Source organism: Anopheles coustani, chromosome 3 (assembly GCF_943734705.1).
Source record: "Anopheles coustani chromosome 3, idAnoCousDA_361_x.2, whole genome shotgun sequence".
Classification (NCBI taxonomy): Eukaryota; Metazoa; Arthropoda; class Insecta; order Diptera; family Culicidae; genus Anopheles; species Anopheles coustani.
In genome coordinates, this window is record NC_071288.1 from 90,288,626 (window position 1) to 90,314,015 (window position 25,390).

Here is a 25,390-nt window from a genome sequence, read left to right on the forward strand (position 1 = left end):
CTTACATAACATAAAAATACGAAATGGAACAGAAAAAGAGTTTTTTATAATTATAGGTGAGAAAAAATAAAATATTATCTTAATTTAAGATGTAGTAAAGGAAGAAAAAACACAAAATACAGAAGTTTGGATGATTAAAGCGCACATGGCTATGGATGATATATTTACAAATTAAAATGTTTGATCCCGATCATTTGGAAACACAAAAAATATCTTTTATTGGGTGAATGGACTCAAAATTTATTACCGTTTATAGTTTTCTCTTGAATTTTTATTTCTGTCACGGTGCTCGTTCTCCTCCGTGAGGAGATTTACTACCCTACCTATTTACTACGTAAGAATGGTTTCTCCGTGTCGGGCGTCAAGGAATGGCAAGAAATATATGATTTGACATCCGTGGGGACGTGCTGGGCATCGCAAACGTTGCCATAAACCGGCGGCAAAACACCAGAAGTCTAGAAAACCAGGAACCCAACCGCCTTCGCGGTGCAGAAAAAATGTCACGTGTGCGCTGCAAATTCCACCTTTTCGCGTACATCCGTGACCGGCTGAGCGAAAGTTTACCGGAGGACGACATGTGCATCGGCAAGTCGCCGTTAAAGGGGGACACCTCGGAAGATCTTTCCATCCGGATTCCGCCCGCTCTAGCACCACTGTGCAATATATTTTCAAATGTCACATTGAAGAGAAGGCTTGCAAAAGCTTCTTCCCCCTTTTTCGGTGCATCTGTTTGATACATATCGCGCGCAGCGAAAGGCAACGGGACAGAAACGAATGCATGCAACAGTGTATGTGCACCCCCCCGTTCCGGATAGAAAAGGAAAGTTCCCGTCCGAAAAAGTGTGGGAAAAAATAACGCCATCCGGAAAAGAAAATCGATGGCAGCAAACGTCCGTCTTGCACGGTTCATCGGTAACACACGCCAAGGTTATTTTTCTGGTCCGCATTCCGGTGGAAAATCGAATTCGAATTCAATTAATGCGATTTTCTCTCTAACACGCCCCCACCTTCCCCCCCACCTTCACGACGAACGCCCGCGAAGCCACGGAGCAAATTCGAAGATTGGCGTTTTTTGGAATCGCTTTAATGAGCCTCATCACTTTGCATCTTCATGGTCAATTTTGAAAAATGCCAAAAAATCGTACCGCATGAAATTATGGAAAACAAAAAGGCCACAAACTCCCCCTCCCTCCCCCCGGGCCAGTCAACAAACGAACGAGCGGCATAATTAATGACATCAACGCCCGTGTTCGACGGACGGACGGACAAACTGATGAAGATGGCACCGGGACGCGTCTAAAAACAAGGTAAAAGAAATAAACGCAGAAGGAGAAACGCCATCGTCGTGTGAAATATCGTGTTGTCTTCCGCCTTTTTTGGTGGAGTTTGGAGACGGTGAGATGTCTTCTCCGTTTTTTCCTTCTTCTCCCGTTGTGATATCACCCATAAACTTTTACTAACCGAAGCCCGATAGCGCCGCTGATCGGTCGGTAATCGGTTTTCGGATTACGTCGATCGCGCCTTTTTCCATCCAAATGAGCTGTCATCGGCAGCATCGTTTTATGTCATTTTCAAATTGATAGGCGGAAAGCTGCGGAAACAAAAAAAAAAATCACAACCAAAACTGGATGCTTTACTGGATTTCTGCTGAACGCTTCATCGTTGAAGTTTTTATTTCGTTTCCCAAATGCACAAGGAAAGTTAGTGGTTAAGTTTACTTGTTGCCAATTTTATGACTGATAATTGGCTAAACACTACTACTTTACACTCTAATTCTCGTGGGAAATTTTTTAGTTTTATTTTGCAAAATAAAACCCGATGGCAAATGTCAATAAAACGTTCGCAAGGCGTTATAGCACACTTTTACTCGTTTAATAATTACAATCGTTCGTGTTTCGTGCAATGAGCGATTGGATTTTCTTCCATCCCCACGCTGTTGGGTGCTTTGGATGGGTTTTCCGCTTTGCTACTCCATTCAATTCCACTCAATGATGGCGGTAATTGAAGGAAAACGATAACTTATTATGTGATCGAGGCGAGCTTTGAACAGTGGATTATTTAAGCAATGAAAAAGTAGTGGAACGTCAATTATATATAGTTTTATTTAATGAAATGGTATTTATTTTAAAAACGAAACGATAATGTCTGTATTTGATTAAACAAACTCATTCCATTCCCTGTTTATTTTTATTTGCAAATAAAACCGATGAATGCAAAATCAGAACAACTTTGGCATCTCGCAAACACGAACAGCTTCATTTTCTCGACGTTATTGAAGAGGGTTTTTTTGTCGTTGTTGACCCAAATGGAAATATTAGCATAGCATAGAAAGCCCCCAAAAGGAACCCCAAAGCGTCGATACACATCACCGCCCATATTAGGCTCAATGAAAATATTAAAACCCCCTAATGCGTTCGAAACCAAAGGCCTCCGATGGAGGCGGGGGCTAGATTAATGGAAGGTTTAATATCCGACCTGCCGGTAGCTATATTTACTCTCCCACGACCTTGTCCCTTTCTGTTGGGAGCCGGCTGAGATGTGAACCTGCTCATGGAAACGTTCGTTTCTTACTTTTTTCCACCGACCGTTAATGACACTCTAGGAAAGTAATTTAAACTATCAAATGTTTGGTCGTCAGAAATTGATTTAAATTCACGTGTGCTTGTGTTTTTTTTTTACTTTCGTGCTTCTTCTAGGGCTTCGGTGTGCAATTGCGTCGAGTTCAGCTCGGAAAGGTCATCGGGTAATTTTTATTTCACCCTCAGTCAGTCTCATCGTGAGAAAATTGATGCGTTTTGGAGGTCCAGAGGTCAGTTCAAATTGTCCCCCAAACATGGTGAGACAAGGAAAAATAGGGGGAAAAATCCGTTCAAATTTGGTTCCACACAAGTGGATCATGGAATTGGAGAAGAAGGGCACAATTTTCGGAAGATACCCAAAAAAACACCCCAAGAAGCGAACCATGGAAAATGGTCGACAATGGAAGGTATAATTTGGTGATCTATGGCAAACGAGCGGCTGATCCGCTCATATTTGCATGCTAATAATACTTCTGCCGAAACCGAGCGCTTCGCAATACCGCCCATCAATTTTCATTTCGTTTGTCTTGTTTTTCGGTTGCTTGAAGCAAAAGGAAGGAAAATACCTTGTATGGAAAAGAGTAAACATAAAAAGCCGTAAACCAGAGACACAACTAATAAAAAAGAGGAACCATTCAATTAACCTAAAGAAACGGAGAGCATCTCAAAGCGGTGCAAACAAACAGATCAACGGAACAAACAAACAATGTACCATTGAAGTGCACTGAACAACGTTTTCCCCACAGCGGAACGCGGAAGAAAATGATCGCATGCTTATTTTGTACAAAATGTCTTCGCAATCTGCCCCGCCCAACCCGGGAGATGGGGTGTTTTTCCATCCAAAAAAAAAAGGAAAACACGCTGCCGCGAGGAAAATAAACCATCCTCCCGCTGCGCCGGCTGACAAACGAAAATTTATGATTCCCTCCCCCGTTCCCCGTTGGTGGGTCCCCGTGTGTGTGAGTGTGTTTGTCACGCCATTTCTATAAATTCCCATCAACGATATAACTTTCAATCTCATCACATAATTACGTGCGATCATTGTTTTGGTCGCTTCGCATTTCTCCATTTCATTGGCGTATTCTTTTTCGGCGTTCGAAACCGCAAACCGCGCGCGCCAGAAGACGACATAACCTTTGACTCGGCTTTCGTGTCCCGGGTGAACGAAGCTAATCGTTTTTTCTCTGCTCGCAAGCTCCTGAACGAAACAAAACCTTTTTGGCATCCCGCCCTACGAGGAATGCATGTGTCGTGAGCGTTTGTTGTCATCTAAGGCTTCATTCACATTATTTTCCGATTCGATGGAAAGTGTCGGCCGGAGAGCGTGTTATAACACTAGCCATGCTTGCGTTTGATTGGGCCGTGGGAAAAAGTGGACATCGAAGTGAGGAAAATGATTTTATGCCATGTTTTCATTCATGGCGTAAGTAAGAATGAAACAAGCACTCAAAAGTGGATAATGGAATAACTCAAAAAAAAAGGAAAAGGATACTGAGCATTAGAAACGATCACCCAATAATTTTTTAAAGTAGTACCACTTGAAAAAACACAGTTTAATGTTTCAAAGTTTTTGAAAATATAAAAAAACAAGCACTCAAAAGTGGATAGTGGCATAAGTAAAAAAAGAGTAACTGATACTGAGCATTAGAAACGAACATTCAATAATTTTTGAAAAGAATTCCACATGAAGAAACAAAGTTCAACCTTTCAAAGTTTTTGATAATATAAAAATACAAGCACTCAAAAGTGAAAAGTGAATAAGTAAAAAAAAGAAAATAATACTGAGCATTAGAAACGAACATTCAATAGAGTATGAAAATAATTCCACATGAAGAAACGAAGTACAATGTTACAACATTTTTGAAAATAATACCACACGAAGAAACAAAGCACAATCTATTCATTTGTGTTTTAAACTGTGCTTTGAAAACCGATCTGTTTCATTAAATTACAAAATAAAAATTAAATGCTTTCAAATGGATTGTATCAAATTCCACTGCGGATGAGTAATATCTACAATTTACGAAACCGGGCTACCAGCGAAGCGAGTGAATTGAAATGTGCACATCAAAAATCGAATTATCATCTTCTCGCCGGCTGCTCGGGGATGCAATAAATCATTTCGCGCAAATAATCACAGCCCTCGTCGGGGCGGACTTGAGGTGCTGGCAGTCGGTTGCATTTTATTTCCTCACCTCAGCCCAGAAAATGCTGCACATAAATCGAGAGACGGCGTGTGTTGTCTGCTTTGCAGTTGGAAACGCATCAAACGTTGACGAAGAAACGCTTATGGCGCCCGTCAATCGCTTTTGTGGAAGGTGATGATGGTGACGGAACGACGGTATCAATTTGCAGATTTTACTCCGCGCTACCGGCAGGGAGGGCATTCCTGCGAGCGGAGAAAGGGAGCGGTGTGGCGAGCGGTTTGGCTTCTTCTGCCCAATTCCGTAACCCGATGAGATAGTTATTATTGTTATGCCGGGTGGAAAAATAAAGGCCCGCGCCCGATTGCCTCGTTGGGCCGCTCCGCCAAGGGTGCCAATTATGTAATTTAGCCCTTTTTCCTACTGGCGAAAAGGGGAAAAGGCGATAGACGGCGTTCGGTATCACCCGGGGATAGGAGGTCCCGAACGCGGGGTTGGGGGAGCCGACGGTTGGTAGCGTGTGGCAAATCAGGTAGATAAGCGTTATGAAATTAAATTTATGCTTCTGTGCGAAATTAAAGTTTTAGTTTTTCCTTCTTTTCCACTCGTTTGTTCTGGGAAATCGAAGAGAAAGAAGTTTTGGGGAAAAACCAGGGGCCAACATAAAAAGGTAGTTTTATTTTTAGGTTGAATTTCGGTGATGAGGTTTTATGACTAAAAAAAAAATTATATTAATCGGCCTACAATTTTATCAATTTTCAATACATGGTTGGTTTCTTCCAATTTAAAAATAGCGCTGTTAAAACCAATAACAAGATTGAACAAGAACAAAACGCTTTAAGATAAGAGTTTATTGGGTGATAAAATGCTTTAAGATAAGAGTTTATTGTAGGTGATTTGATATTTTACAAGAATAAACTTATCGAAGAAGATTTCATGTTTTCCTTGAATTTACATAACTTCGTTTTTCCTATCGGAATTATTACGAACGAAAAAAGATAATAACTCTTCTATAAGTTTTACGACTTAGCTTAGTGTTTTTCATTACCTTCTTTTGCTTATCGCTGTTCAAAAGAACTGTTTTGTTGATCTTTCGAATCGAATATTTTGCCTATCAGCGCTTTTGCTCACGAATATTAACATTAATGACAGCAAAACTGATATTTTCACGTGATTTTCAGCATTTTTCGCTTTCTGAACCTAGCTTTACAGCTGAGAATCCAGATTAGTTATGAACATATAAGAATTTAACAGCTTTTTTACATTATTTTTTATCTATTTGGTTGTTTTATGTTTGTTTATAAAACATGACAAGAGTGTCTTTGATTTAATCACAAACTCAAGAAATGACCAACTACTCATCATATAAAATTCGGAAAGAAAGTGAGTTATCTGTACTGAACAAGATTTATTTTGCAACTTGTACCACGGATTTTATAACCTTTTTCCCGAAATTTTTCTCTTGCTCATGCTCTTTCGTTTACTGTATTTTGAATGGGAAACATCCACCATATTTTATGAAATGGAACACGTCATAGAAAAAGTTGTATTTCTAATGTTCAGTTTCTGTTAGCATTTACCTACTTCTAGCAGCTCACCTTCAAATACTAAAAAATATATATATGCGCTCTCAATTTCACGGCAAAACATTTCACACACCGTACCGTCCCGGGTCGACGGCGCAGCCGAGACTTAATCTTGCCGGTGAAGTCATTGCGCAACACCCTCCGGAATGGGAGGGATGCACCCGCTCGCTGGGAGATGCGCGCCGCTATTGTTTTCTTTAAGTCCCCAAAACGATGCTCGACCGACTCTCTAGCTTCGACCGACTCCACTATCCCTTTCTATCGTTCTCTACGCCAGAAACTCACTTTCGCTCGCTTGAACCGCCGAGGAATCTATGCCAACCAACCAACCAACCAACCAACCATGAAAACACCACGCAGTTCGTCTGTGAACCTGCTTGCTGGAACACAGAGACAGACAGGCTTCTGCACCCGGCCTCAGTTTAAGACGTCTGCGTTCCAGCAGGGCGGACGGACGCGTTACGCGTTGAGGCGTGAAATCTTCGAACGCATTCTTGTACGAGGAGGGGTTTTTTCTCTACCCTCCCTTAAAAAGCCGGCACATCCAAGCGATACCGAAAGCTTATGTTAGCGTGCAGGCATGCGATGGTGGTGTGTTGGCGGCCGAAAAAGTTACAAATAACGTTCACGTATTCAATCGACATGCTTGGGTACTCGAGAGGGAGGGTTGGATTGTCTTTGAAACCTTTACTTTACCTTTTCTGTCAACGCTCATGTACTAAAACTCTCATTATTCTTTCTCGTTTTAGGAAATTGCAACATATCAGCAACCTGAAACGCACCATACTCAACTTATATCTACGACGAAATCTTCCCCACGTCGCATATCTTGATGACGGAAACTTGCTGAGACAAGTTCGACATATAACGTTCGTGTAGAGAGACACATATCCACCTTTTGGATGCAATCGTAGGAGGAGAAGAAGAAGCTGTACGCAGAAAGAGCGATGCGTACCGGTGATCGTACGTTGGATCGGAGAACGTAACACAGGATCACGGGAAGTTTGTTTTTAAAAAAGAGCGAAGGAAAGGAAACACAAACATTAGAGAGAGTGGAATTGGAGAAAGGGATTCCTCGAGCAAGTTCTGTGCCAGCCAAGTGAGCTGGAACACACAGTATAAATTCCTTCAGGAAAGCACAAAACAATACACACAACGTCAAAATGGCACTCCTCGGTAGACGGAGATCTTCGTTCCTCAAACTAGCGGCCCTTGGTGCCGTGCTGTGGTTTATGGCCGTGTTTGTGCTCTACTCGGACGACGGAAGTCGGGGCGCTGTACCGAGCGGAGGTAGTGGAAGTGGGGCAGCCAGTGGTGGCGGTGCGATGGAGTATGATTCGCCACGGCGAGCCCTACCCTTGGAAGGAATCCGGAATAAGTTCAATCAGTTCATCGAGAACGCACGGCAGGACGCGAACCGACCGGAGGAACCGTTGATGCCAGCGCGTGACGTGAACTTTGTCGACCACAACGGGTTGGACGGAGCGGACGATGATAACGGGGGTGAGATGGGCGGTGCCGTTGATCCGGACATTGACGAGCCGCCGGTGGTGAAGACGGCCAAGGAGGTGCCATCGAAGCCGAGCCGAATGCAGGAACAGTCACCGATTGGAGGTGGTAAGTGTCCGTAAGCAACTAGAACTTCATATACTAAACCAATGCCTGTTCTCTTCCCAGCACTAGTACTGCCCGGTGTGATCGCACCGCCGAGCGATGGACCGGGTGAGCTCGGCAAACCAGTCATCCTACCGAAGGATCTTTCGCCCGAGGTGAAGAAGCTAGTCGACGAAGGTTGGACCAAGAACGCCTTCAACCAGTACGTGGCGGACATGATCTCGATCCGGCGATCGCTGCCGGATCCACGGGATGCCTGGTGTAAGGATCCGAATCGCTACCGGGACGACCTCCCACCGACCTCCGTCATCATCTGCTTCCACAACGAGGCGTGGTCGGTACTGCTCCGTACCGTGCACTCCGTTCTCGATCGATCGCCAGATCATCTCGTCGCGGAAGTGATCCTCGTCGACGACTTTTCCGACATGCGTAAGTGTGACAAGCAGGTTGCTGTTTGAGTCAATCTTCAACTGACCTTTCGGATGTTTTCTTCCACAGCTCACACGCAGAAACAACTGGAGGAGTACTTCCTGGCCTACCCGAAGGTGAAGATCGTGCGGGCGGCCAAACGCGAGGGTCTTATTCGTGCCCGTCTGCTCGGTGCTCGACATGCAACGGCACCCGTCCTTACCTACCTCGATTCTCACTGTGAATGTACCACCGGTAAGTGCATCTATCAGTGTTCCATGTTGTTCCATAAGAGAAAGTGAAACACATGTAACGGTTCGAATATAGCTCTTTCCGAGGGAACTACGTAAACTACGATAACGAAACCCAGTCAGGCTTAATATTAAATGCTTAGTCTCTACAATCTTTGAAAGACGAGTTAGAGATGGATGTTCGCATAGCAAATAGTGTGCGTCGTGTAGTTTTTGTTCGAACAAAGGAAGTATTGTCAACTCCGAGTTCTACAGTCGGAACTAAATATCACTTGAAACCCTACGTAGAGTAAGTTATTTGCTTTTTTGTTGCTTATCCTGACCTTGTAGCTTGTTTGATAGAACATGCTGATACAGTGTTGTTGTATTTTGTTATTCTCTACAAGTTCATTAGTTTCCCTGTTATCAATAAGAAAGATGGGTCCCTTTCAATTATCTTCGCTTCAACATCGAATCGCTTTTGTTTTTGGATTAAAAGAATGTTGTATGCTCATGAAACTGAAAGAATTCGTACGAATGTTTCAAAAAACGAACTCTGTGTGGTACATTTTAAACAAATTCTTAAACAATGGTACTCTTTATCCTCTAAATCCAAATCATGAATGGTTTTAACCATATGTTGTTCTTCCCTATTTCCTTCAGGCTGGCTGGAACCACTGTTGGATCGAATCGCGCGCAACTCCACGACCGTCGTCTGCCCGGTGATCGACGTGATCGACGACAACACGCTGGAGTACCACTACCGCGATTCCGGTGGCGTTAACGTTGGCGGGTTCGACTGGAACCTTCAGTTCAACTGGCACGCGGTCCCGGAGCGCGAGAAGCGAAAGCATCAGGTGAGGTTCCTCTCCTCCTACCGCTCTACGTAGTCGATGAATTAACCGAGATTTTCGGGGGTTTCTTCCCATACTCCGACAGAGTCCCGCTGAACCCGTCTGGTCGCCAACGATGGCCGGCGGTCTGTTTGCCATCGATCGGGTGTTCTTCGAGCGGCTCGGCACGTACGACTCCGGTTTCGACATCTGGGGTGGCGAGAATCTGGAGCTGTCGTTCAAGACGTGGATGTGCGGCGGCTCGTTGGAGATCATACCGTGCTCGCACGTCGGCCACATCTTCCGGAAGCGTTCACCCTACAAGGTATTAATAATTTACCAAAGGATTTGTGTGTGATTCTAAAACTTTTTTCCTGCTTTTGTTTTTAGTGGCGAACCGGCGTGAATGTGATCAAGCGTAACTCGGTCCGGCTGGCGGAGGTGTGGATGGACGAGTACGCACAGTACTACTACCAGCGTATCGGCAACGATAAGGGTGACTACGGCGACGTCACGTCACGCAAGAAGTTGCGCGAGGAGTTGGGCTGCAAGTCGTTCCGCTGGTATCTGGACAACATCTATCCGGAGCTGTTCGTGCCGGGCGATGCGGTCGCATCGGGCGAGGTAATGATCGGTTCGCTCCTGGTGTATCCCAGGGACCTAACCTTATTCCCCTCGCTGCTGTTTGGAACAGTGGTTCTCTTAGAACTTCAGAGTTTTGCTCCCCCCCTTGAAGCTGATTTAATTAACCATTTTATTTCCTCGACGAAACCCAAACAAAAATACTTTGCTGTGTAGGTAAGAAACATGGGTTACGGCAATCGAACGTGTCTGGATGCGCCGGGAGGCAAGCGGAACCTGCGGAAACCGGTCGGACTGTACCCGTGCCACAACCAGGGTGGCAATCAAGTAATGCTCCTCCTTTTACCTATCGCTTCGCTAGTAGTGCCACCACCACCGTATAGCGTAACAAACCCGTGGAGAGGGCCACAGATTACCAACAACCAGCACCATCGTCAAACCCGGAACCAGTTCCGCATTCGTCATCGTCGTCGTCGTATTCGTTCACTTGTTTTATTTTCAGTTCCTCGCTTGCGTGAGCGTTGAAGTCTTTCCGATGCGCCCCCCCGAAAGTCACTCTCGATTCGTCACTTCAATTGGCTCCATTTAATCGATTTATTATTTCTTTTCTCTCTCTCTCTTCCTTTTTCCCACCACCCTGCGTGTTTTGTTTGTATTGTCCCCGTCACCTCTTTCCTCTCCCCCGCGGTCAAATTGACATTTCAAACCGAAAATCGCGCCTGTTTCCTCACTTGTACCGACCGGGGGCAGATTCGGAACGAGTGGTCCAATTTGTGTATCGATTCGGCGGCAAAGCCCGAGGACATGCATTCACCTATAGGCATCTGGCCATGCCACCAGGCCGGCGGCAACCAGGTACTGTAACACCAAACGCAACCGAACACCGAACGCACACACCACTACACCCACAAACACACACATACACACACCTACACGCAAACAAGCTCTCAGAGACTCCTTTTACCCTCTACTACGCTTTGGACAACGGACAGACAACACACTGGAAGGACATTTGTTTCTTTGGCGGTTACCTTTACGACTGACATATTTGGAACGCATTCGGCTGGGAACAAAAACCTGGGAACGCTTTACTAAAACAAACGCTAAATTATCATTGCAAAAATCATCCTAAACACACGGGACAATAACTGACAACCCAACGGGGACGGGACGGACATGAACACATCAAACAAGGACAAATTTGGGTTGCGGTTTTTGGGGTTTGGTTCTTCTCTTACAGTTTCCCCTTGCGCTTCTTGGTTCTCTTCGTGAGAAAGTAAAACGCTTTCAGTCGCTTTTGGGATCGTTTTAACACGAACGATTTTGGTGGTGAGGCAGTACTAATTATTAATTGCTTATTTTACAGTTTAGTTCTATGTTTTTAATTCTTACCAACCGATGATGACAACAAAACAAAAGTTGCAAAGTAGGAGATGTTTTAAAATTTACATAAGTGGGGAAATTTTCCTCGATGTTTTGTTTTGATGAGATAAGAATATTCGACATAAACATTTTCTAGAATATAATTCTTTTCAAGCTTTCTTTTCTTCGCTTGTTAAAAAGCAGTAAATTAAACGCTTTACAAACACTTAGTCCTCCACTTAATTAGGACTCTAATTCATTGTAGAACTGTAGTACCAACGTCACCACTACAAGTCACTAAGAGGTAAAACGTTTAAAAAATCACATCACCCATGTGTGGTAAAACTTCCACGCACTTCATCACGATATAGCCGTCACCTTAAATTTGCCACTTTAGATCAACATCCATCGGACAGCCGCAAACAACTCTCACGCGTAGATATATATGCATCACGAAACTCGTTCCAACCGACAATATTTAGCGGAAAAGTGCTTGACCGTATATAAAATGCCAAATAAGATCATTTAAAACGATACACTCGGCAAAATTTGACGAAAACATTCTTCCAAGACAGAAACGAAAAATTTACTTTAGACATTTGGACAGCACAAACTTAAATTAAAAAAACAATCGCGAAAAGAAAACTTTTGCGAACACGACATACCAACCCGAACAACATCAATCGACAAAATGGACATCTTCCATCGACTAATCATAGCAACGCGTTACTATGGTAACCCGATGAAGTAATTAAAATTTAATCGATTAATGCTGTTCAGGAAGAATTTGGCCAGACCAGTACAAAAGCAAAGTAAATGCATGTCCTCCATTTCGTACCTCCCTCTAGATGGTTCCTTTCTTACTGTTCGTCCTGTTTGTTGATCGAGAAGTAAAGAGAAGTAAATGAAACAAAATATAGTATTATAAAACTGTTCGAAGACGACGACACGCAACAAAAAAATGGTAAATCTGTGGAAACAGAACAAAAAAAAACAAAATCAAAGAACTGGTGGTGATGATTGGTAAACTGAAATCCCCTCTCCGTCCCTCTGTAAATATCCAAAGCTGCTGATGCGAACCGCTGTTGTTGTTGCTGTTAAAAATCTTTCGCTTTGAAGAACAAAAAAGAAAATTTGTATTATTCATCAATACTATCGCGGTGTAAGGGTGTTTCTTCACCTGGCATTTTTACATAATTTACCCGTGTTTTTTTCCACACTCCCCCTGGGCAGATGGGTTTTAACAGCAACGTTCATCTTTCATTGTGGAAGATGGTTCTGCGAATAGAACACACCAATCTACCGAAGTGTAAGAGAATTTCATTCACAACGTCATGGTGGTCATGAAAATTAAAACAAACACACACGCATACACATACCAAAACAGTACACAACAACAAAAAATGCTTTAACCCCATTTGTAAGAGTCCCGCAACGTCAACGTTCGCCTTTCCATACTGTTCGTTTGCATTGTGATGTAAGCCCATTTCCCATTCGATTGGCACAACTGGCACAGCCTTGGAAAAACATTCCTTTCATCAACTATGGTATCCACTAATGGTCAACGATTATCCTTGCAGGGAAATATGGGCGCTCCCGATCAGCATATGTTTTCCCGCGTACGTAGTTGATCTCATCATCATGATCGTGTTAGACATCGAGTCATTTGTGGGATGTTTTGTTTTAAAATTCAAATTATCCTGTATAGAAGCGCCATATGGGTATTAAAAAAGGGAATATTTTAAAAGAATTCACTAACCACTAAAAAGAACAAGGATCCTTAAAACAAACACACTGCATAACACAAACAAATGGGAGATACTGAATCGAAACAGAACGGCCATTTCTAACTGGGAGAAATACACACACCATCTCATCAGGGGAATACCGGCCCTTGTCGTCATCTTGGGAAGACATGTTTTCCATCAGAAGATGAAAAGTGGTGCCACCATCGAGCAGGACTAACCGTGGGCCGTAATGAATGAAATTCTCTTAACGGATTGTGTTTTCTATTGCTTAGTTTGTTACGCTATATAGAATAGTTTTAGAGTGGTTTTTTATTTTCCAAGCAACATGAGAGAATAAATTTATTAATATATTTTACTTCTTCCCCCGACCACCCGCCTTCCCAACTCTATTCGTTCCCTCCTTTCTACCTCACGATAACCCTTTCTCTCTCGCCAACTTCCCACTAACACACGTCCCTTCCACGTCCGACAACGACAAACTGGGCCACAGTACTGGATGCTGAGCAAAACGGGCGAAATCCGGCGGGACGAAGCGTGCCTCGATTACGCTGGCGATGACGTCGTGCTGTACCCGTGCCATGGGTCCCGGGGCAATCAGTACTGGAACTTCTCGGCCGACACGCACCTGCTGCGCCACGGTTCGTCCGACCGCTGCCTGGCGATCAACGAGGCGAAGAACAAGCTGATCATGCAGGACTGCAACACGGCCGTCGAGGCGCAACGGTGGTCATTCCAGAACTACGACGCGAGCAAGCTGTGAGTCCGGACGTTCGCCGCGTGAACGCCGGGAGCTCGGAGCGGAATGCGATACCGATGGCCGTTCCCGGTGCGTTAGTTAGAACCCTCCGTTCCATGGGGTGATGCCACAATCGAGAAGAAGTTAACGGGAACCGGAACCGACGCTTCCATTCCATCCGCTTTGAAGTTCCAAACAGGCGATTAGTTCCGGACAAAAACGACTTTACATTTCGTGAGTGCTGCTGGTAGAATATTTTATTTTAATTCACGACGAAAGACATAAAAAGGAAGCGCGAATTAGGATTTTGATTTTCTTCCCCCAACCACCCCACCCGATTGTGATGTTTGGTAAGTGTTGATAAGTAAAACCGTTTCGTTCGGTTTCGCCTCCTCGCCATCGTCGTTATCTCGAACTTGCCAATATGCGTCGAACTTAACCAGCTAGAAAACGTTCAAATGTAAAAACATTGAGTCGCAAACGTTGAGGCCGCAAAGAACCTACATGGCACAGATAAATAAGAGAACGGAGGAGGCAAAACACAATCACTTACAACAGAAAGACTTCGAACGTTAAACGCGCGAGGATAACTAGTATTAAACCCATTCTGTTTTCTTGTATATATTTAAGTACATACGTTCTGGAGCTATGGAAAAGTGAAGAAACACGCCTTCCGTTTGGTTTTTGTCCTGGAAAACAAAAAATGCTTGCTCCATAGAGCGACAGGAGAACCCCTACAAACCGTTCCAAGAAAGGGACGTAAGGTGGTTTGTTTAATTTAACGTAATATTTGTTTATTTGTTTGTTAGTGAAATGAAAAAAAACGAAAACAAATCCCGGCGAAATGTGACTATTACACCTATTTTTAAAAAAACGACTGCCATACGAGACGTGAGAATGCGAGTTGTTTATTTTTTTTGTTTGTTTCTTTCTCGCTAGCAATAATCGTGCAATCGACGGCCAAGTATCGATTGATAAAAAAGAAAAAGATGGGAAAAATAATGTATGTAAAAAGAGGGAAAAAGTTGTAATCAAGAAAAATCAGACACACTTGAGATAGGAAGCCAGCAAAATGGAATGAAATTAGTTATACCTAAAAAGCTTTCCGAACAAGAAAAGGTTATTTCCCAATCAATGCAACAATCGTCAAGACTTAGCTACGGAAGATTTCAACACTTGAAAACACAACCAAACAACAGACGGAACAAAAAGCGAAACGAAAAGGGAAACCGCTCGACAGACAATCCTTACGATGAAACAACCCATTTTAAACTCCAAACAAAACTCTAACCCTCCACTGCAGATGGATACTAAAACTGCCATCTTATCTTCTCAATGAGTTTGACTCAGTTAAACAGTTGGTCGATGACGGCCATAGAGGTTCTGTTTTGTGGTTTATTGATTACCGTTTTGATAGAAATACTGAAACCAAGGGAAAAAATTTGCTCAAAAGCACAACTCACAACGATAAGTCGCTTCCGGTTGAAGGCACGATTTGAGGCACGAGATGATGACGAATACAGTTTACCGAGGCAGTACTATAGTGGACATTGGTTTGCAAAAGAAGGGCGTTGAGTGTTTGAGTACATTAGTGAGTGAAAGGGATAGTAAAAAAGCGAGTGAACGGGAAACGGTATGATCGGGTGTAACGAATTCAACATATCAATTGAATCCTAACGAATTCCATGAGTAAACTTTACCACAGTATCATTCATTCATTCCAACGGAGGCAAGAAATAGGTGAAAGGAAACAAGTAAAGGAAGACGTTATGGAAAAAGATACTCTTCAAATCCATATCAGAAACTGCTGGACATTTATGTTGATTTATTATAGCTGAGCTGTTCATACATAGAGCCCCGTTAGACAAGTGTACTAAACATATCGCCGAGTTACAAAGCGGACGAAAAAACAGTTTTAAACTCCTCGACCAGCTCTTCCGGTTCTTATTACATATCCACCTTCGATATCGGTTGAAAACACAAGTTCATTTTCTAACAACGAGACTCTTTCTTCCACCTGTCTTATACAATTAAATGCACCAACCGATTATGCCTCAAATAGAGATAGAACGTAGAGTTTTGTTTTCCATGCTTTTATGGCAATGATGTTTCTATAAATCTCCCTCAAACACTACTTTCATTATAAATGGAAAAACGAGATGGCGAAGTGCATATATAAACCACAAACAGAAAACATTTTGCAAGCAACTCTAGTATGAAAAACTTGGTTGAGTTAAGTAAACTCTCCACGTCTGTCGGCCACGTCGAGTGCGACTTCTTGCTCGCAGGAAGGTAGCCGACACAAACAGCCCAATAGTGACTACAAATAGAAATATTTAAACCGGGGAAATGCTTCAATTTCTCTCAATGTGCCTTTTTATAAATCACGCATTATAAATTACCACTACAAGACGGGATGGGTGAACGGTGGCCGAAAGGTGAACCAAAATGCAATGCAAAACGGTTTCCAAATAATTCCTTCAACTTCCTACACTTCCAGGAGCGAGGGCGTGCAATGTGGTTAGTTCAAGTGAAAGTTCCAACTATCTTTACTATGATTAGTTTCGTTTTCATGTGTGTAGGTATTCGCGCGACAGTGCATATCATTGCGATAATATGATTCGGGCAATTGTACTTTCCTAGGAAGTGAGCGTTAATTAGCAGACAGAGGTAGAGAGGGGGGGAAAAAATACGCAAAGACGTGGCTAGACAAGATAAATAAGAGACATGTAAATAATTAATGGAAAAAAAAACAAATGGTAAAAAAGAAACGAAAACATACACATACACATATCTTTTACGAAATGAATTAAACAAAATGCATACGAAATGCAGTTGAAAAAGGAAAAAAACAAAAAAAATGAAGATAAACTATTGAGCGAAGAAAACAATGGAAGAAAAAAAAATGGAAAAACTAGAGAAGCAAGAAACGATGTGTTATGGACGTAACAAGTGAAAATCTTAAACAAATAATCAATCATGAAAAGAACGAAACTCGCAGTATTGCGGAAGTGTGTTGAAGGATAGTTTTTTTTTTCTTTTCTACATGGTGTAAAACCCAACACCAGTAAACTTGATAGTCGGGAACACAATGACATTACATCACAGGTGCGTGAAACCTTTTCGAGGTCCTCGAGCCGACTCCCTAGATTTATTTTATTTTGTTTCATGATTTGCTAGGGAAACTCGAGGAAAAACAAACAGTTTGCAAGCGTCTAGAGCAGAGAGTTTGTACTTGTGACGGTTAGATCGAGTAGTTGGAGGTCAAGTGAAGTGTAGGAAATAGCGTTTATTCATAAGTGCGGCGATCGTTTGGAGGTTTCTCGGAACCACAGGCAGTCGCAAGGGGCAAAAATAGCTGTGGAAACTGTGTGCAAGCCAAAAACTGTAAGGCACAAACGTTACATGCAAACTGAACCGATGAAAACAAAAGAGAGATAGAAACTGTAATACAATAAAGTAATTAAACAAAATTTATTTCGAAAAAAAAGAATGGATGTTTTCTTAAGGAGGTAATACATATCACACAGCAAAAAGTTATTTTTATCCACCAATAGACACAACTAGTGTTGGGTCGTGTGCTACTGTGTTATCCAACGCACACAGCACAGTAAAGTGTGGCACCACACACGACGCACAAATAAACTCGTTAAAAATTTAAAATTTCAAAAGCATGATTTTTGAATACATTAGCTTTTAATAACTAATGGTTTCTTATAAGGAACACATTTTAAACACTGGCTCTAATTGCTTATGGATTATATATTAAAGTTAAGCTACAGCCCTTATCGACCATGCTAATATCAAGCAAACTTATGCACCTTATCCGTGTTGTTCCTTAGAAATTGTGCACCAATTTTGTATTGTTTAATTCTGGGATATTTTTGCATCCTTTTAATTACACCACTCTGCACACTCACACACTCTTGAATCGAAAAGAGGTTGCTGAATAAATAGAGACGTTGTATGACTGCATGACACTTTACTGTGCTACCACAAATGCGCAGCACAGTAAACTGTGTGTGGTACCACAGTACGGCACATCAAAAAGTGTTACTTGACCCAACTAATCGCGACTAATCTCATCGAAAGCCATCTTGTTTACAAAGCTGACGACAAAGCCACGGGTTGCACGACTACAGATGTACAACAGCATACCTACAACATCTCGCCTCGCCACATGAGTTTTAAAAATATCTCACGAGGGATTTTGAACTACGCTGGCTCTACATCTAGCATCAGCTTCTCCGCAATAAACCAGTTTTTGTGGCCATTCCGATGAAAAAGCATCTCATACATCGATGAACTTTCGTATACTCCATTTTATCCGTGGCTCAGGTAAAGGGTTCACAAATCTTTCAGTAAAATTTTAACTGTTCACTAACTGGCATTTAAACGGATACTGACAAAAATGCTACATGTTTTGATTCAAACCTGATCATTTTACTTCGTCTTACGCCGAAGTTCGTCAGAATTTGGTTGTTTGTTTTCGTTGTGTGACATAGCTTACTTTATTTTACCAGCCAGTACTTTTCCTAGCAACCATGCTTGTTTTTCAAAACAAGAGGGGAGTGCTTCTCTTACGGTTGGTTCTAGGAAAGCTGCTACGTGGATTGACCTTGGTGATAATGTGCACTTTTTTAAAAACCAGCTGTTAAGACACGCCACGCAGAAGCAGATATCCATACCTCAACGGTTTAAAAGGGGCATGTTTCGAGACGTTGTTAAAGAAGCATTGACATTCTCGGCAGTGCTTATTGTGTTTCGAAAGACCTGTTCTTTAAAGCACAGGGAAGCATACAATAAGATGGACAAATTAGTATTCTGTAAGTATGGGTCGTTTCCGTTGCCTTTCGAAAGCGAACTTAGTGTTGATCGTTTGATCTCGTTCGTCGACTTCTTTCACAGCATGTTTTCTCCTTGGAGGCCTCACTCCAGATCCAGGTCCGACGGACTCTTGTGCTCTGAATGCCTACTGTGCTACAGGGCTTACGAATGTCGGATGCAACCCACCTCCAATCACTGGAGGATCGGGTTGCGATGGGAAGAGTTCACAAGTAATTGAGCTTCGCGAACCAGACCAATTTGTCATCTTACAAATTTTTAATGGAAACCGCCAATCATTTGCCTCGGGAATGATGGGAAATGAGCCGGCTAAACGAATGTTCGCGCTCGAGTGGGACGCTAATTTAGCCACACAGGCCGGTCACAATGCACGTTCTTGCGTCGTTGGAAGAGATGCTTGTCGGAATATTCCAGGCTACTCCAACGTAGGGCAGCTGATATCTGGTTTTCAAGACGATGGATCTTTCGTCGGATATAAGATCTCTTCAAATAAAATTTATCATTTAGCTGTCACTACTTTGAACATCTTCTACTATCTCTATGAGACAGGATCATTCAGTAGTTACTCGGCATCGTAAGTAATTTAAATGTTGGGATACAGTCATGTTCGAATAAAAACTCATGGCCTTTCTTCTTTCACAATTCAGTACCAATACAGAAAACGAGGCAAATATTCTGAACGATCGTTCAAAAAAGGTGGGATGTGCTCTAATACAATGGACCGAGGTAGACGAACCATACATCTACCTGGTGTGCAACTTCTCAGCCAACGTCATCGAAGGTCAACCAGTTTTCACAACTGCAGCTACCGGGGGCATGGGATGCAAAACAAAAGACGCGATATTCTCATCGCTTTGCCTCACTTAATATTATCACATGTCTACACGTTAATTGTACAACCGTTAACAGTTCGTTCGAACCGATCCCGACGCTACTTGGCGCATGCTTTTTCCCAGTCTCAGTCCCCGTCCAATCATAGCCCACATCACGATGAATAATTAAAATAAAAGCAATCACCCTCAAGATGATAAACTAACCGTTGTAGAATGTTCTTAACCAGCCTACTAGTTCTGCCTCGTAGTTAGTTAAAGCGGAGAAAAGGATAGTTTTGCGCAACACGATAAAGCGATCACTTTGGGCGTAATTACGCGGCATACTTCGGCTTTACTGTAAAAGGATCTTTATCGATAAAGTTTCTATGAAGCCAGGTCTAGCTTCAAGTTTAAATCAATTCGTGTCATTATTTAAACTATTGGACCTCTCTGTTTTAAATTATGTTTTGTTTGATTGAATCAAAGCTCATTGTTACGTGTTATGCCATAATCTTTCGAAAAACTCCATTGCTAAGAAAAGGACAAGATTTCAACTTGATGCATACCCACTTATGATCTACCATCTTTTTTCTGCGTCCAAGCGCGACCTTAATCCTTTTTCTTACTTTATTTATGATGCATACAGTTTATGAAGTATTAGGCGCCTCCATGTCAAACGTATTAATGTTGTGTGTAAGAAGTATTTTGAATTCCCATCGCATACACAAAACTGTCATGATATGAACTGATGATGGCATTGTGAAACTGTGAAGCAGGTGAGTAGCTACACATCCGGTAAATAAGCAAAAACCATCATACGATGGCAAAAATACATTATCAAAATCTCGCATCCAGACACTGTAAGATCTGTGTTATTTTGTATATTACAATAACTTCAACCCAAATAGTTCCTTATCTTTGTTAGGAGACGTTCCGCGATACACGGTTTGGATATCAATTATTTTCCAGATGACAATCTATTTAAAATCTGTTAAACAATAAATCTTTTTTTTTTATATAAAACTGAAACAAAACTGTTGAATTTCAATTCAAATAATTATTGACATAACACTGCAATTGTATAATCCATTTGGAATAATTGGCTCACTTGCTGTAGTTTTGCAAAGAATAATCTAATAGTCACTTGTATCGACCACGAAATAATTGTCTACTGTTATGTTACCACGTATGTGACGTTGCGGAAGTGGAATCCCGGCTGATCAATCTATATACCACCTCACATTAATACGAATGATGTACATTCCCAAAGCTTTTAGATCCGATTTAAGCTGCGATAACGTGATAAAATTTTCTTCATGTCATCCTTCTTTGCGTTCGCGTTTTGCGACGTAGCTTACTTTATTGTAACAGCACGGCTTTCGAAGAAGCGCATGGCGTGCTTTGTTTAAACTTGGTTTCTAAAATTCAACTCCTACGTGGATTGGCCTTGGTGATATTTACAAGGAACAATAGTGGCCAACTCGTGAGTGTGGTGCTAGAACGACCTAAGTCACTTAAAGGGCACCAAACGTCAAAAAAAAACTAACTGTGCGATTTTACTTGCGTGTCTATAGGTCTTCGCCTTGGGCCGTGTCTCAATAACGCATTCGATTTTAATTCCATTTTCAACTTACTTACAAAGTGGAAGAATTATTGAAAAGAAATGCATAAGTTGAAGGTCAACGCTGCTAAGCGCGAAAGAACGCAGAATGATCCAAGTGAGAATCTCGCTTCATCTTCAACTTTGTTGGAGAGGTGAGCTGAAGAGAAATGAGAGGGAAGCAGAGTGAGCTGCTGGCCCGTGTGCAGATAGGACAATACATGCAAATATTAAAGCTTCCTACAGATTATTGCAGATTGGGCTGCTACGTGGGTTGGCCTTGGTGATAACGTCCTCATTTTAGAAACATGTCATCAACAGAGATGATTCTCGAAGACTGCGGCCCAGAAGCTACTGCGGCATTATCGAACACACGATAAAATTTAACGATATTTTAATCAGTCTGATTTATTTTGGCAACTAGTGAAATGGAAAAGCGATATGAAGCATTAACTTGGCATCTCGAATTGACAAATCCATAATTTTTTATGAAAATGGATGCTATTGGCGACTTTTATAATTGAGTACCAACGCAGAAAACTAGGGAAACGTGATGAACGATCATGCAATAATGTGCTCTTATGACTTGGGTCAGGGAAGGACGGTACGCAACTATCTAGCTGATGTTCATCTTCTCAGCCATTTCCATGAACCTGCTAGGCATCGTCATAAAACATCCTACTTTTTTGTATGGGGGTGAAACAAAAATATATCGAAACAAACGTAGGACGTTTTCGAACAATACCATACAAAACTGCTCAATATTTGTTTCACTGTAGAACGTTTTTTAGGACAATTGCTCTAACTAAAGAAGATTGAAGACTAACCTGTTTACACATCTGCAGCTACCACGGCTCAGGGATTTACAGGCACCCACACGGTGATAATATATCAAAGTATGATGCCGCATGTGTAAAGTAAGAACTGATCGATTTATACTCGATTCTGCTCGATCTTGTATGATACGGCACTCCGCGCTAAAATAGCCGCTTACGGAAAAGCTTTATTCGATAAGTAGGGCAATGTAAAATTCCAAAAGCATGATTTTTGAATACATTAGCTTTTAATAACTAATGATTTCTTATAAGGAACACATTTTAAACACTGGCTCTAATTGCTTATGGATTATATATTAAGGTTAAGCTACAGCCCTTATCGACCATGCTAATATCAAGCAAACTTATGCACCTTATCCGTGTTGTTCCTTAGAAATTGTGCACCAATTTTGTATTGTTTAATTCTGGGATATTTTTGCATCCTTTTAATTACACCACTCTGCACACTCACACACTCTTGAATCGAAAAGAGGTTGCTGAATAAATAGAGACGTTGTATGACTGCATGACACTTTACTGTGCTACCACAAATGCGCAGCACAGTAAACTGTGTGTGGTACCACAGTACGGCACATCAAAAAGTGTTACTTGACCCAACTAATCGCGACTAATCTCATCGAAAGCCATCTTGTTTACAAAGCTGACGACAAAGCCACGGGTTGCACGACTACAGATGTACAACAGCATACCTACAACATCTCGCCTCGCCACATGAGTTTTAAAAATATCTCACGAGGGATTTTGAACTACGCTGGCTCTACATCTAGCATCAGCTTCTCCGCAATAAACCAGTTTTTGTGGCCATTCCGATGAAAAAGCATCTCATACATCGATGAACTTTCGTATACTCCATTTTATCCGTGGCTCAGGTAAAGGGTTCACAAATTTTTCAGTAAAATTTTAACTGTTCACTAACTGGCATTTAAACGGATACTGACAAAAATGCTACATGTTTTGATTCAAACCTGATCATTTTACTTCGTCTTACGCCGAAGTTCGTCAGAATTTGGTTGTTTGTTTTCGTTGTGTGACATAGCTTACTTTATTTTACCAGCCAGTACTTTTCCTAGCAACCATGCTTGTTTTTCAAAACAAGAGGGGAGTGCTTCTCTTACGGTTGGTTCTAGGAAAGCTGCTACGTGGATTGACCTTGGTGATAATGTGCACTTTTTTAAAAACCAGCTGTTAAGACACGCCACGCAGAAGCAGATATCCATACCTCAACGGTTTAAAAGGGGCATGTTTCGAGACGTTGTTAAAGAAGCATTGACATTCTCGGCAGTGCTTATTGTGTTTCGAAAGACCTGTTCTTTAAAGCACAGGGAAGCATACAATAAGATGGACAAATTAGTATTCTGTAAGTATGGGTCGTTTCCGTTGCCTTTCGAAAGCGAACTTAGTGTTGATCGTTTGATCTCGTTCGTCGACTTCTTTCACAGCATGTTTTCTCCTTGGAGGCCTCACTCCAGATCCAGGTCCGACGGACTCTTGTGCTCTGAATGCCTACTGTGCTACAGGGCTTACGAATGTCGGATGCAACCCACCTCCAATCACTGGAGGATCGGGTTGCGATGGGAAGAGTTCACAAGTAATTGAGCTTCGCGAACCAGACCAATTTGTCATCTTACAAATTTTTAATGGAAACCGCCAATCATTTGCCTCGGGAATGATGGGAAATGAGCCGGCTAAACGAATGTTCGCGCTCGAGTGGGACGCTAATTTAGCCACACAGGCCGGTCACAATGCACGTTCTTGCGTCGTTGGAAGAGATGCTTGTCGGAATATTCCAGGCTACTCCAACGTAGGGCAGCTGATATCTGGTTTTCAAGACGATGGATCTTTCGTCGGATATAAGATCTCTTCAAATAAAATTTATCATTTAGCTGTCACTACTTTGAACATCTTCTACTATCTCTATGAGACAGGATCATTCAGTAGTTACTCGGCATCGTAAGTAATTTAAATGTTGGGATACAGTCATGTTCGAATAAAAACTCATGGCCTTTCTTCTTTCACAATTCAGTACCAATACAGAAAACGAGGCAAATATTCTGAACGATCGTTCAAAAAAGGTGGGATGTGCTCTAATACAATGGACCGAGGTAGACGAACCATACATCTACCTGGTGTGCAACTTCTCAGCCAACGTCATCGAAGGTCAACCAGTTTTCACAACTGCAGCTACCGGGGGCATGGGATGCAAAACAAAAGACGCGATATTCTCATCGCTTTGCCTCACTTAATATTATCACATGTCTACACGTTAATTGTACAACCGTTAACAGTTCGTTCGAACCGATCCCGACGCTACTTGGCGCATGCTTTTTCCCAGTCTCAGTCCCCGTCCAATCATAGCCCACATCACGATGAATAATTAAAATAAAAGCAATCACCCTCAAGATGATAAACTAACCGTTGTAGAATGTTCTTAACCAGCCTACTAGTTCTGCCTCGTAGTTAGTTAAAGCGGAGAAAAGGATAGTTTTGCGCAACACGATAAAGCGATCACTTTGGGCGTAATTACGCGGCATACTTCGGCTTTACTGTAAAAGGATCTTTATCGATAAAGTTTCTATGAAGCCAGGTCTAGCTTCAAGTTTAAATCAATTCGTGTCATTATTTAAACTATTGGACCTCTCTGTTTTAAATTATGTTTTGTTTGATTGAATCAAAGCTCATTGTTACGTGTTATGCCATAATCTTTCGAAAAACTCCATTGCTAAGAAAAGGACAAGATTTCAACTTGATGCATACCCACTTATGATCTACCATCTTTTTTCTGCGTCCAAGCGCGACCTTAATCCTTTTTCTTACTTTATTTATGATGCATACAGTTTATGAAGTATTAGGCGCCTCCATGTCAAACGTATTAATGTTGTGTGTAAGAAGTATTTTGAATTCCCATCGCATACACAAAACTGTCATGATATGAACTGATGATGGCATTGTGAAACTGTGAAGCAGGTGAGTAGCTACACATCCGGTAAATAAGCAAAAACCATCATACGATGGCAAAAATACATTATCAAAATCTCGCATCCAGACACTGTAAGATCTGTGTTATTTTGTATATTACAATAACTTCAACCCAAATAGTTCCTTATCTTTGTTAGGAGACGTTCCGCGATACACGGTTTGGATATCAATTATTTTCCAGATGACAATCTATTTAAAATCTGTTAAACAATAAATCTTTTTTTTTTATATAAAACTGAAACAAAACTGTTGAATTTCAATTCAAATAATTATTGACATAACACTGCAATTGTATAATCCATTTGGAATAATTGGCTCACTTGCTGTAGTTTTGCAAAGAATAATCTAATAGTCACTTGTATCGACCACGAAATAATTGTCTACTGTTATGTTACCACGTATGTGACGTTGCGGAAGTGGAATCCCGGCTGATCAATCTATATACCACCTCACATTAATACGAATGATGTACATTCCCAAAGCTTTTAGATCCGATTTA

At 41.8% G+C, this 25,390-nt stretch overlaps 1 protein-coding gene across 1 annotated transcript in view; it reads left to right on the forward strand.

Moving 5' to 3' along the window:
• The window catches only part of LOC131259368 (putative polypeptide N-acetylgalactosaminyltransferase 9), a 77,569-nt gene extending 61,869 nt beyond the window's left edge, over window positions 1–15,700 (forward strand). Inside the window, exons 4-11 of the mRNA XM_058260845.1 lie at window positions 7,059–7,926; window positions 7,987–8,352; window positions 8,422–8,586; window positions 9,225–9,418; window positions 9,501–9,719; window positions 9,785–10,018; window positions 10,193–10,303; window positions 13,577–15,700. Coding sequence (XP_058116828.1) covers window positions 7,473–7,926; window positions 7,987–8,352; window positions 8,422–8,586; window positions 9,225–9,418; window positions 9,501–9,719; window positions 9,785–10,018; window positions 10,193–10,303; window positions 13,577–13,846 — 2,013 coding nt within the window. The 5' untranslated portion in view covers window positions 7,059–7,472 and the 3' untranslated portion in view covers window positions 13,847–15,700. The remainder of the gene's footprint in view (window positions 1–7,058; window positions 7,927–7,986; window positions 8,353–8,421; window positions 8,587–9,224; window positions 9,419–9,500; window positions 9,720–9,784; window positions 10,019–10,192; window positions 10,304–13,576) is intronic.
• Window positions 15,701–25,390: the final 9,690 nt, after the last annotated feature.